This window comes from Neophocaena asiaeorientalis, unplaced genomic scaffold (assembly GCF_003031525.2).
Source record: "Neophocaena asiaeorientalis asiaeorientalis breed wild unplaced genomic scaffold, Neophocaena_asiaeorientalis_V1.1 scaffold254, whole genome shotgun sequence".
In the NCBI taxonomy this organism is placed as follows: Eukaryota; Metazoa; Chordata; class Mammalia; order Artiodactyla; family Phocoenidae; genus Neophocaena; species Neophocaena asiaeorientalis.
This window is the reverse complement of record NW_020174705.1, coordinates 2,430,921-2,443,514: the sequence shown is the minus strand read 5'-3', so window position 1 is coordinate 2,443,514 and position 12,594 is coordinate 2,430,921. Positions and strand designations below refer to the sequence as shown.

Here is a 12,594-nt window from a genome sequence, read left to right as displayed (position 1 = left end):
GGTCTATAGATTGTTTATTATGGGTGGGGAGAGTTAGGAGAGGAGCTGCCCTTATTCTGTGGCTGCATCCCTCTTGCAAGGGGCATACCTTGGAGGAGCCTTATGGGGTGGCTCTAGGCTGTGGATCCCCCACAGAACCCACTCAAACCAACACGCTCCTTCCAGCTGGGAGCCAGCATGCTTATGCTAGGAGGGGGCTGGCCACTCTGAAGAAACAAAGCCTCTAAACCTTTTATCCCCAGGCTGAGCAGAAGGCTGGCCTGGGGGCCCTGGGTTCCTCTCCCCATTATGGCCTGGGCTGGGGGTTGGTAGCTGGACTCAGAGAGCTTGGGATGCAGCAGACTGGCCTGGAAGAGGCTAAGGGTGGGGCAAGGCGGGGCACACCAGTGAGGTGATGCCTGAGTCAGGAGAAGGTGTGTAGAAAGAAGCAGCAACCAGGTGGACACCCAAATCTCTTTTATTGGGGGGGTAGGGCGGTTGGGGGACCTCTCACTGCACAGCTTGTTCATTGGCGCTGCTTCCTGAGTCCTGTGGCTTCATCACATCCGGCAGCTCGGGTGGGCTGGAGAAGGGCTCGATGCGCAGGGCCTCAAAGGCCTCATCTGGTGGAGAGGGGGTGGCCACTGCAAAGTGAGTCTCCCACCCTTACAGAACCAACCTGATCCTGCTCCCCTCCCCCAGCCTGGCCATGCTAGGGCCCTTTTCCTCACCCTCTGCATCCCTCAGCCTCTGGGATTGCATCCACCTACAATCTCCCCCATCACCTTGTTCCCTTCTCTTGCTTCTCATCATACTTTGAATAAAATCTCATCGTGTCATTATGTCTCTGCACATGTCTCCTTGTGGTCCCCATGTTCCCACATCAACCTCTTTCTTGCCTCAAAGTCTCTGCATTTGCCACTCCCTAGCTTGACACTTAGAACGGCTGGCTGCCTAAGAAAGGCATCCAGGGGCAATCAAATATCACCTCTTCAAGGCCATGACAGTGAGAGGCCCACACACCGCGATGAAGAGTGGCCCCCGAGAAAGCCGTTGCACAGAAACGACCCAACACAGACAAAAAAATAAAATTTTTTAAAAAAATTGTTTAACCAAAAACAAAAAAAATCACCTCTTCAGAGAAGCGTTCCTCAACCACCCACTCTACATGCCCAATGCCCTGTGCATTACACTGGGAACACTTAATCGCTAGCGCGAATGCCCTGTTTCTCTTAACCAGCTAGCTGCTTTCCTACTAGAACAGCAGCCCCAGGAAGATTTTCCGTGTCATTCCTGCTGTTACTACACAGATCAAATGAACACAACTTTTTCTTCTACATGGGAAACTTCTCTCCACCTGGCTCAGGGATCTCAACCAATTAGGCTCCCCAGGGGAAGTCGGTCAGGTCTGACAAGTTTTAACTTTGGGGGTTGAGGGGCTGCAACTGGCCTCTAGTGGGGAGAGGCCATCTTTCGTAAAAGCCAGAGATGCTGAACATCCTGCAATGCACAAGACAACCTCACCCAGAATCATCCAGCCCCAAATGTCAACAGCGCTGAGGTGAAGACATGGCCCAGCTTAGTAACAAATTCATCTTCCAAGCCACAAATCTGAGTGACAATTCTTGCCTTCATCACCTCTCCCCATTCTTTGGAAATAAAGTCTGGAAGATGCTATTTAACACCAGACACTATCATATCTCCCTAACTAAGCAAACCACTTTGCGGGGTGGGGAGAGACCCGTCTCTGTACAAGGAAACAACTACCCACCCAGAAGTGCGTTTTTGCAAGTGGAAGCAGACAGACTACAGTCCACACCACAGCCCCTATCAAAACAGCAATGACACACCTGAGGTGATGCCACCAAGGGTCCACAATCTATGCCATAAGTGGGGGTCATGGGGAGAAAAAAATCACCTCACTGTGCTGTGATTTTTTTCACCTGCAAGATGGTTGAGTAGCTGCAAGTCTATAGGGTGCCTCTGTTCAAATTAGAGGAAGAGAGACTTTTTCTGGAAGAATGCAGCCTGGCCCTGGCTTAGGAAGAACAGATGTGCTTTCAGCCCTCCCTTACCTGCCTCAGAGGACAGCCTTGTATAGTACCCACCCTGTACAAAGTCTGCACCAGCCCCTCACCTGCCTCACTGTCACTGTGACAGTTGAGGGAACCCACACAAAGGCCCGTAAAACTGCTTTTTCCTGAGTGCTTGCAGGGCCTGGGGTGCACGGGGGCTCACATTGCTTTGCTGTGAGGCTGGTCCCAGTGTCATACTCCTTTATGGAGACAAACTCCAGTCTGGGAGGGGCGGGGCGTGAAGTAGCTGCCCGAAGACACAGCTGCTGAGGCCTCACATAGTTTATCCTTATGAAACTGAGAAGTGCAGCTAAGGCTATATGCTCCCTCCTGAGCCCTTGTTACATTTTCTTACAAGAAGGTAGAAAAATAACTCCCTGTAACTTCATCCAGATTTACCCAGCCATTCACACAGCCCCTGGGTCTGTCTACAGCTGTGAAAACACCCTATAACCCCTGTTTAAATTTCCAGCGACAAAGGATAAAATTTAAATCTTTTTCTTGGCAAAAGGAGCAACATAAACCACCCCCACCCCTCAGGTTTCTAAACTTTGGTCACAGTGGAATGTGGTTAAGGAGAGTACAGGCTCTGGGGCAAGAAAGGGCTGAACCTGATTTAACCTCCCCAGGCTTAGTTTACTCATCCTTAAAATGATCACAATACAACTCTGGCCTATACAGAGATGCTGGGGGAGTAAGCGATGTACCACGGAGACACTGGCTGGCATGGTGCCCAGCTCAGACAAGGTCCTGGCAGCCGGCAGCTGAACTGTGGCCTCCCACATGACTGCCAGCAAGCCTCGGCGTCCATGTCTCCCAAATGGGGATGGCACTGCTTACCCCTCAGGGCTATCAAGAGGATTAGATGGGACAACAGAAATAAAATGCAGAGTGCAGGGCCAGGTGCTCAGTAAGTTCTCTGTAAATGTAAGCTAGTACTGTGACTAAGAATCTTTGAATCCTCCATGAAATGGGCTTCAATTTCTACAAGTATCTCATGTGCTTCTCATTGTTTTTAATGGGGAAGCAAACACACTATTATACGATATTGCCTGCATTTGGTGAACTGGGAGACATGGTCCAGGAGGAACAACTGCAGGCTCCCTGACCACCCCTTTCTTTGGCCATTTCCACCCTGTCGCTGTCCCTCTCACCTGCCCTGAAGGCTAGCCCCACAGTGGCTGGGGCCTGAGGCCGTGCTGTCTGGCTGGTGAAGCCACACTCGCCCAATGTCTTTCCGTCGTCCAGAAGCTGGTCGTCCTGAGGAGAGAGGCAGGCAGGGTCTCAGAAGAGGCCCCAGGAGGGGCAAGTCCCAAAGACTTCTCTGGTCAGCAACTACACTGAAAGTCAGAAGACGGAAAAGAAACAGCCCCGAGTAGGGCCCAGAACCACCCCAGAGTATATCAAACAGTTTCCAGGACTACACCCAAGACTTTCCAAATCAGAACCTCCCAGGGTAGGGTAGGGGTCTGGAATCTACACCCCTGCAACTCCAGGTGAATCTAATCTAATTTCAATCTACACCCCTGCAACTCCAGGTGAATCTAATTTCAAGTGTCAGTGACCCCATCTGGCCACAGGCAGACCTGGTTGAATCCCAGCTCTACCACCTTGCACAAGGTGGTTGATCTTTTTGATGTGAAGTTTCCTTATCTGTAAAACGGGAGTTATTGGAATTCCCAACTCATAGGGCAGCCAGAGGCTTCAATGAGCAAAGGACCTACAGAAAGCACAGAGCACAGCAAGTGAAACAAGCTCAGGCAGTAGGAAAGGTCCTTATTACAGAAGCCCCAGCAGGTAACAAGAAGAAAAGGCCTTTAGAGACAAAGGGGGTGAAGGCTCAGCCTGCAGCAAAAGATCAGTTTCCCAGTTTCCACCCAGAATCAGATCAAGGAACTTAGGTGAGGGACCTCATGCTGCCAGAAACTTGAAATGAGGGGCCAACAAACAGGACTCCCCAATGAAAACCCCAAATCCCACGACATCCTTGCTGGATAATTGCAATTGGTTTGTAAAGGGGAAAGGGGCGGGGGCTTTTAGAACATCAGCAGTAAGTTGGGGAGTAATAAACAGTTGTTGGGTGAAGAACTGGTGGGACCTGACTCATCTCAACACCCTCCATTTCTCCATTTCTTTGTATTAAGGCGTGTCTGGGGCGGGGGGCGTGTGAGAGTCCTGCACACGACTGAGCATCGGGGTTCAAATCCTGACTCTGCCAACAACCTTGGCCTCGTTAAGCGGCCACCTCCGAGCCTGTTTCCTTAACCGCAGAGCACAGAAATCAAGGGCCAGCACGTCGCGGGTGGGACCGCTGTAGGGATCAGATGTGACGCTGGCCCTCGGCGCTCAGCATAGGGCCTGGCGCGCGACTTTCAAGCCATCCGAACGGAGACCCCCGGTGTAGCGACCGCTATCGGGGCTTCATCTCCCCGAGTTCGAGCAACGGCCCCACGCGGCGGAGTTCCGGCCCGCGGCAGCCGGTCGCTGATGTTTACATCAACGACTGGGCCGCCTTGCGCCCACGGCCAGGCTCGGGCGGCGGTTCCGAGCAGCACGCTCCCCCAGCCCCCGGCCGCCCGGAACCGACGGGACCGCACCTTGTACAGCCGCTGCTCGTCCGGCGGCCGCTTGAGGATGCCCTCGACGATGCGCTTTAGCTCGAACACAGTGCTCGACTCCTTGGCGTCCGTGAAGATGGTGGTCTTGTGCCGCCGGATCATGAGGAACACGTCCTGGGGGCGGCGGGCCGGGGTGAACGCGGAGCCCGGGCCCCCACGCACGGCCCACCGCCCTTGCCGCCCCCGGCCCCGGGCCCGGCCCCGGCCAAGCGCCCCTCCCCCAACGCCCGCTCACCATCGCGGCGGCTGCCTCTCCCCTCGACGCGCCGGCGCGGCCGCGCTCCGCCCCGTTCCCGGCAGCCCGCGCGCTGTTCCCAGCGTACCCCGCGCCTGGCGGCCCCGCCCCATGGCCGCCATTTTAAGTAATCCGTAAAGGGGGCGCTACGGCCGAGCCTCCGACTGCGGACTGGGCGCCGTGGCGCGGGGCGGGGCCGGTTGGTGGAGTGGCGGAGGTAGTGGGAGGCCGACAGGGACCGAGCGCGGGAGGGACGCAGGGCGCGGTGGCGCCATCTTGGGTGTGGCAAACCGAGTTCCCCATGTTGATGCAGTCTAGGGGACTCCCGTCCTTGTGGGGAATGCCAGCCTTGTGGGGACTAACTTCAAGCGTAGGGTGCCTCACAGCCTAATGAGAGTGAATGAATGATGTGTCTCGGTCATCAGGGCGGCAAGACATTCACATCTCAGCGAGACCTGGGCTGTCAGATTTGGGAGTCTGACTCATGATTATGGGTCTTCCTGGCAGGTGTTTTGAGGAGGTGTTAAATTCTGGATCTTTCGGCCGCCGTATCAGGAAACAGCCCCATGTCCCTGCCCTAGCCTTGGTTGTAAGGATTATTTAAACCAGTTTACTGAGGCTTTAGGGCCTGTAAGGATCCTTGGAAGCTGCTTTTGGGGTTAGGGAGTGTGTAAGCAGCTCTTTGCAGGAAACCGCCCTCAGCAGGAAGCCCCTTTTCATGTCACTTTAGCAAAGCTATATTGTAACTAACTTTTTTTGGGGGGGGGGCATACTGCTCACCACGTGGAAACTTAATTCCCCTGACTAGGGATCCAACCCCCTGCCCCCCTGCATTGGAAGGTGGATTCTTAACCACTAGCCCACCAGGGAAGTCCCTGTAACTAACTTTTAAACCAGGCACTGCCCCTCCATCCACCCCATGTTCTACCCATCTCTGGCCCAAGCACACCTTTCAAATCTTTTAATTACACAATACCTTGCCAAACTAGTTGGTTATTTAGAGCAATGAGCAAGTATTTAACAGATGACCAGATCTCGTCCCTAGCTTTCCCTTCAGTAACCTGAACAAACTGTGTGACCAAACTGTGTGAACAAGATAACATCTAGAGGAAGAGCCCAAGAAGTTAACCAGCCTGCATGCAGTGGAGGGATGGCAATAATTCTGACCCGCTATCTCAACAATTAACTGAGATTACTTCCCTTCTGCCCTTTAAAAGTTTCATGGCCGAGCACAATCTGTGGAGGTGGTTTTTGGGGGATGCTGAGTCTACCATCTCCCCAGATTGTTGGCATTCTGATTAAAAGCACCTTTCCTTTGCCACCAACATTTGTGAGTATGCAATTGATTGTGAGCAGCAAGCAGCAGGACCCCCATTGGATAACAAGGCCTGGCAAACATCCTCGGAAGAAGCAGCATGCATGGCCAAAGTTGGTGTTCACGCTTCCCAGGAGGAGGGTGCCCTGGGTAACTTCCCGCCTTTCTGCCCAGGTCCACTCAGGCTCCAGAAGGGCCTGTGGACTTGGTTTCCCTCTCTGGCTGCCCTTCGTACCTACTGACAGCCTAGGCCTCCCTCCTTGGTAGTTGGATGCTCTCCTGCGTCGCCCCAAATTGCAGTTATACTAGAGCAAGAGAAGGAGGCTTTTCTTTCAACCTCTCCCAGGGAGAGGGAGAACCTCAGCTGAGTCATTGCTGGCACGTGCCAGAGAAGGCATGCCGTGGCACCCAATGAGAGATGAGCCAGTGGTGACCCTGGATGCTGAACAGTTCAGCAGTTGTTGAGGCCACAATTTGAGGATTCTTTGGAGTGGGTGGAATCTGAAGATGCTGCTGCCTTGGCCCTGAATCAAGCTGGTGGCTAGCCATGCAGGCTCTGGGCTCAGACCTGCTGGGATTCAAATCCTTGCTCTGGCACTGAGTGTGCAGCCTTGGGCAGTTAACCTCACCAAGGCCCAGTTTCCCCCTCTCTGAGATTGGGGAATAACTGTAAAGTTTGCGGAGCCTTGCCGTAAGCAGGTGGGGGGGGTCCCTGGAGAGAGAACCCAGCATGGTTTTCTTGACAGAAGAGAAGCCATTTTTGGCCTAAGCCACTTTGTGATCTAAGCCTGGCCTCATTGCAAGCCCTTTCATGAATATGCATGTACCCTTAGCCTAAAATTCCCCCAATTTTGCTGTTCGGGGAGACACTGCTTTGGGAAAGATCCCTGGTGTTCTCTTCACTTGCTGCAAATAATAATAAATCCTTCCTTCTCCCCATCTTTGGCTTGGTTGTGGTCTTTTCGCTTGACACTCACCAAGAGGCAAACCCAGTTTGCTGGTAACATCACCAAGAGTTAGCACTCAATAGATGTTTCCTAAACTATAGCTATAGTTATTATTTTTGACTTCTGGCCTCTGGCTCCTCCGGAGTCCTTTGAAGTCCCTTTCCTTCCTGGGACTCCTCCACACCTGTGCCTCAAGGCAGCCCTTTCCCTCAGATGGGATCTCTGTGCACCCCATTGTGCTATGGTGGGTGGGCCGGTTGCAGGAGGTAACTGCAGTCCTCGCGTCAGTGAGTACAGTGACACCTCCTGCAGTGGGAATGGGGTCAGGAGAAGTTTGAAGGAGGAGCAGGGGCTGAGCCCCCAGCCACCCAGTTCTGTGGTCTAGCTGGGTGCAGGCCCTCCTTCCTGGGGGCCATGACAGACAAAATGGGAGTCTCAAGATGGTGGGTGAGCCAGCTGGCCAGCTGCTCTTGCTTCTCTGCACAGGAAGTCCTCCTGGGCCCTTTCTGCCCTGTGGCCTCAACCACCCAGCGCTCACGATAGAAGCCCTCCCAGGCCTCCAAACTAAGCCTGTAGGGTATCAGCCTGGTGGGACTTCTCCTTTGGTCTACTTAAACTTTTTAAAGTGTTGATTAATAAACAGTAATTGTCAATCACCACTCGTTACTAGTGTGCCTCTAGTTGTGTCATACAACTGGTTTCATTTCTATGAGGGAAGTGACAATTCAGTGTGGAATTAGAGTCAGTCGCCCAGATTCAAATCTGGTTCCACCTCTTGCCTGCTGTGGGTCTTAGGGCATATTACCTAGCCTTTCTGGTCCTGTTTCCCCATTCGTGAAATGGGAACACCTCACGGGTGTTCAGAGATCAGCTGAGAGCCCGCCAGTGCCTGGCTCAGCCTGCGTGCTCGCTGGGCAGAACTGAGTCATTTTGACTCTCCCTACAGCCATGATAGGGTTGGTGTTACCAGTTCAGATTGTAGATGGGGAAACTGAGGTTGAGTCAGTACTCCTGGGAGAGGCTGGGCCATCTGGCTGCAGCTCTACCAACTGGAGCAGGTGAGCAGCTAGAGAATGCTTGCTTGGACAGGAGCCTGATGTCCTGTCCCCGGTGGGTTCTGAGGACTATCCTCGCCGCCCCAAGGGCTCCCTCCTGGCAGGTCAGGCAGCCGTTGTGAGGCCAGGGGCAGGATGCTACTGAGGCAGGGCCAGGTCCATACCCCGCCGCCACCGCCGGCGCCCTCCCTCCCCCGCCCCAGCTCCAGGCCCAATGACCTTGCTGACAGGGGAGATGCAGCAGCACAGGGTGCCGTGCCACTGAGCCTGCTGGACAGAGTAGAGCTGTAGCTTGTCCAGCCCTGTGAGGCTGCCACAACAGGAACAAGCAGAGGGGAGGCGGGCCTGGAGGCCACACTGTTGGAGTGCAAGTGGAGAGAACCAAGGCGGTAATACCCTCTTTACCACCCCCAGCTGCTTCCAGAATCAGACCACCTGGGTTCAAATCGCAGTCTACCTTCTACCAGCTGTATGCCTTTAGGCCTGTTTTCTCAGCTGACAAATGGGGAAACCCCCCTCACAGAGTGTCTAGTGAGAATCTCATGAGATGGTGCAGTAGAGCTCTCTGCACCGTGTCTGGTGAGGGTTTAACGAGGAGTAGCAGATTTCTGCTCATTCCCTTCCGTGGGCAGCCTGCCCCCTCCACTTCTAGGACACCCCTGCTTAGCTCTCACCTTATGCTTCAGAAACACTTGGCTCTGGGACTTCCCTGGTGGTCCAGCAGTTAAGACTCCACGCTCCCAATGCAGAGGGCCCGGGTTCGATCCCTGGTCAGGGAACTAGATCCTGCATGCCGCAACTAAAGATCCTGCATGCTGCAACGAAGATCCCGTGAGCCTTAACTAAGAACCAGCACAGCCAAAGAAAGAAAGAAAAGAAACACTGGGCTCTGAATGGGGATCCATTACTCTAATCACAGCAGGTCCAAGACTGAGGCATCCTGGCTCTCAGTCCCTGGCTTTTTCTGGTCTCAGTACCTTGGGAGGCATCTTGAGGAAGTTCTCTGGGCTGGCCCCCGGCTGAGGGCGGGATGGGAGGATGGCCAGCATCACCCAGCAGGGGTGGCCAGGGTCCCACCGCAGATGTGCCCACAGCCTTTTGCCTGGCCTGCCACAGCCATGCCCTGTTCTGGGTACCCTGGTCCCCAGTGACCCCACAAGGGGCAGCCAGTAGACGGCCCTCAGCCTAGGGGAGACAGCAGCCCAGAGCTCCCTCACTGCCCAGTCCACAGCCCCACCCTCCCAGCCTGGCTTGGCCCAGCAGCGACCACGTGCTGCAGCCACTTTTTCCCCTGGGAAGAAAGAAGGCAGGGAGACGAAGCTCAGGCCTGCGTGGTGGCAGCTGCACTTGGTCCTGTCCAGCCAGGTTGCCCCTTCAATGATAGCTTCCCCTGTCCCCCCTTTCCCGACTGCCCCGTCAGCTCCAAAAGGGGGCTTCAGGGTTTCCAGGTTTTGTTCCGGTTCTTGTTCTTTCTGCTGTTCTAGAAACTGAGCTCTGTCTATAGGGATGGATGATCCTTGGCCTGGTGATGAGGAGATGGCAGAGAGGGGATAGGACACCAGGTCCCAGCACATGAGGGTGTTCAGGGAGTTGAAAGGGCCTAGGCCGGTCTCCAGATGCAGGTGGGGGAAGGGGGCGGTCCTGGGCCTGGGGGCCTGGCCAAGTCTAGGACACAGCCTCAGACTCATCCAGGGCATGGATGGGGGCAGTGGCAGAAAAAACAAGGATATCAGAAGCTATGGCCAGGCCTATCTGGGGGCTCCTGTCTCCTCTTGGCAGAGGGCATGATGTCAGGTGCCCCAAACTCCTAAGACCTTAGAATTCATGGGAAGGCCAGGCCTGCTGGCTGGCCATCTGCCTCCTGGGGCACTTTCACTGCAGTGGGGCAAAATCTATTTGAGTTTTCTATTGCTGTGTAGCAGATGACCGCAAACATAGCAACTTAAACACTAATTTTTTAAATCACTACTCTGCGGGTGGGCTCAACTGGGTTCTCTGCTTAGGATCTCACCGAGCTGAAATCAAGGGCTTGGCCTGTCAGGGTTCTCATCTGGAGGCTGGGAGTAGAGTTGGCTTCCAAGCTTGTTCTGGTTATTGGCCAAATTCGGTTCTTTGCAGTAGTAGTGCTGAGGCATCCCTTTCCCTGCTGGCTGTCAGCCAGGGGCTTTCATCAGCTCCTTGCCACGTGGCCCCTCCATCTTCAAAGCTAGCAATGGACAGTCATTTCCTTGGTGTTGAATCCCTCTCATATTTGAGTTTCTCTGACTTCTTCCAGAAAAGAAGGGCACACAGACCAGACCTAGCACTGACTCACTTGCCTGTCTTTGCCTGTCTGACTGGAGCTCAGGGGGTTAAATATGAGCAGGAAGGGAAGGGAGGGAGTGTGAGACCCTGGGACACTCGGGAGGCTCCTGGAGGGGGTCGGCAGCTTGGGTTTGGTGAGCCCCAAGGAGGAGGCAGGGGATAGACAGATGAATGGGTGGGTGGATGGCCCCTTAACTTTATTAGGCCTCTAAGCCCTAAGTCAGAAGGGGCAGGGTGGGGGGATGTGTAAATCCCCACACAGACCAGACAGCTGAGGGACTCCAGAGTCTGGCTTCAGGTCAGTGTCACTGCATCAGAGGCTGAGGCGAGCCTGAATCCAAGGGCTGTAAGTAGCCACATTGGTATAGACACCTGGACGGTTGGGCAGGGCACAGCCCTTGCCCCAGCTCACCACACCCACTAGGACCCAGCGCCCAGACTTCATGCAGGTCAGGGGTCCTCCAGAGTCACGCTGCAGGAGAAAGAAGAGCTTAGGTCCCAGCCCTCCAGAGACTTTGGGTCCCAGGGCTGCAGTCCCCCAGGTAGTACCTCTGGGTTGGGGTCCAGGACACTGAGCCCTGGAGGTGGTACCTCCTAGGTCCTGGGTTCTAACGAGGTAGGGTGCTGGCAGTAGCAGCATGGACTCCAGAGTTTCCAGGCAGCTTCTCGCACCTGGCAGGCATCCTTCTGGCCCTCAACATAGCCGGTGCACAGGTTCCCTGGCAGCACTATGTGCTTGGCACGAGGAACGTTGGTGCCCATGTGGTAGAGGAGGTCACAGGTGTGAGTATCCAGCAGTGGCACCCGTACTCCCCGCAGAGGTCGCCACTCTGGGAGTGGCACTGGAGAAGAAGGGGGGACTTCTAAGAGCTGGGAGACAGTGAGGTGGAAAAACTGTGAAGATGTTTGGGTCCCTGGAGGTCACGCTGGGTCCTGGATTGGGGCAGTGAGGGGCTGGGATTCCTGGTCAGAGAGAGGTGGAGAGAGATCGCCTGTCCCGCCCCAATGCCCCAGTGCCCTGCCCTCTGCGTCACCTCCTGAGTGGAGGCTGCCCTAGCCAGTGACCCAGCATGGTGTGCCTGGTGGTGGGCAAGGCCCAGGCTCAGGCAAGCAGATGGGCTGGACTCGTGCTCAAGGGCACTAGGTGGCGAAGCTGCAGCAACGCCAGGTCTCCTCGGGTCCCGTCCTCAGAGTAGTCCGGGGGCAGCAGCACGGGCACCAAGAGAACGTGGGGCGAGGCAGGACACAGGTGCAGTGCCCCGAGGCGCACGGGGTACTCAGATGGCAGCGCCCTCTGGCATGACAGCGGTGGGTCTAGTTAAAGCAGCTCCTTCTCCACCCCCAGTAGGGCCCCCATCCCCGCCACCCTCTCACTCAGAGCCTGGGGACCATGCTTCCACCAAGTGGCACGCCCCCTTCCGTGGGTCTTGCTCCACCTGCCCCTGCCCCCTTCGACGTTGAGCCCTCAGAGTAGGGGAATGCCCCTTGTCCAAGCCTGGGCTGCCTGCTCACCTCAGGGAGCAGTGTGCTGCGGTCAGCACCCACTGCGGGGCGATGAGCAAGCCCACACACACGTGCCCCGCGGTGCTGGATGCTCGCCTGCCTCGGCCACTCTCCGTCCTGGGTGTCCCGGCCCCCCACGATGAGACTTGACACGTGAGGCTGCCCGCAGGCTGTGGGAGGACAAGGGGAACTCAAGGGCGAGCAGAGGAGCGGGGAACTGGGAGGAGGATGAGGGCAGGGAGACACAGGGCTAAGGTTGGGGGGGGGTTGGGGGGAGAGGAGGGGCGTTGGCACGCTGGAGGAGGAAGCAGGGAAGGGACTGGATTATGGGTTTGGTGTCAGGTAACAGGGTGAGGGGAGGGAGGTCAGAGATTAGGAATGAGGGTGCCCTCTGGTTGGAACTTGAAGAGAGAGGAGGAGGATCTAGCCCCCCCAGAGGCCCTTTTGTCTTCCTTTAGACCCTGGTTGGTCCCAGACCTAGCCCTGTGGCCCAGGCTCTATGCCCTATGCCCAGGCCCCAGAGACCACCCCTTCCCCCCACGCACTGTGAGATTTGGCCACCA

At 55.5% G+C, this 12,594-nt stretch overlaps 2 protein-coding genes across 2 annotated transcripts in view; both read right to left on the bottom strand.

The window, feature by feature from the left end:
• Positions 1–439: 439 nt before the first annotated feature.
• Positions 440–4,983, bottom strand: ELOB (elongin B). Its single transcript, XM_024759679.1, has 4 exons — positions 4,908–4,983; positions 4,652–4,786; positions 3,209–3,314; positions 440–602 (listed from the first exon to the last, which is right to left on the bottom strand). Exons 1-4 carry the CDS (start codon positions 4,908–4,910, stop codon positions 490–492), a joined length of 357 nt encoding a protein of 118 aa, XP_024615447.1. The 5' UTR covers positions 4,911–4,983; the 3' UTR covers positions 440–489.
• Positions 4,984–10,841: 5,858 nt separating this feature from the next.
• Positions 10,842–12,594, bottom strand: part of PRSS33 (serine protease 33) — a 5,516-nt gene continuing 3,763 nt past the window's right edge. Inside the window, 6 exon segments of the mRNA XM_024759619.1 lie at positions 10,842–11,000; positions 11,201–11,370; positions 11,563–11,657; positions 11,659–11,820; positions 12,041–12,106; positions 12,108–12,201. Coding sequence (XP_024615387.1) covers positions 10,842–11,000; positions 11,201–11,370; positions 11,563–11,657; positions 11,659–11,820; positions 12,041–12,106; positions 12,108–12,201 — 746 coding nt within the window.

Excerpts from the sequence above, each read along its gene's own strand:
- ELOB (XM_024759679.1), bottom strand. Across the intron at positions 3,315-4,651 it reads ACGAGCAGCGGCTGTACAAG|GACGACCAGCTTCTGGACGA; the intron begins GTGCGGTCCCGT and ends CTCTCTCCTCAG. Across the intron at positions 603-3,208 it reads GGGGCTAGCCTTCAGGGCAG|ATGAGGCCTTTGAGGCCCTG; the intron begins GTGAGAGGGACA and ends CCTCTCCACCAG.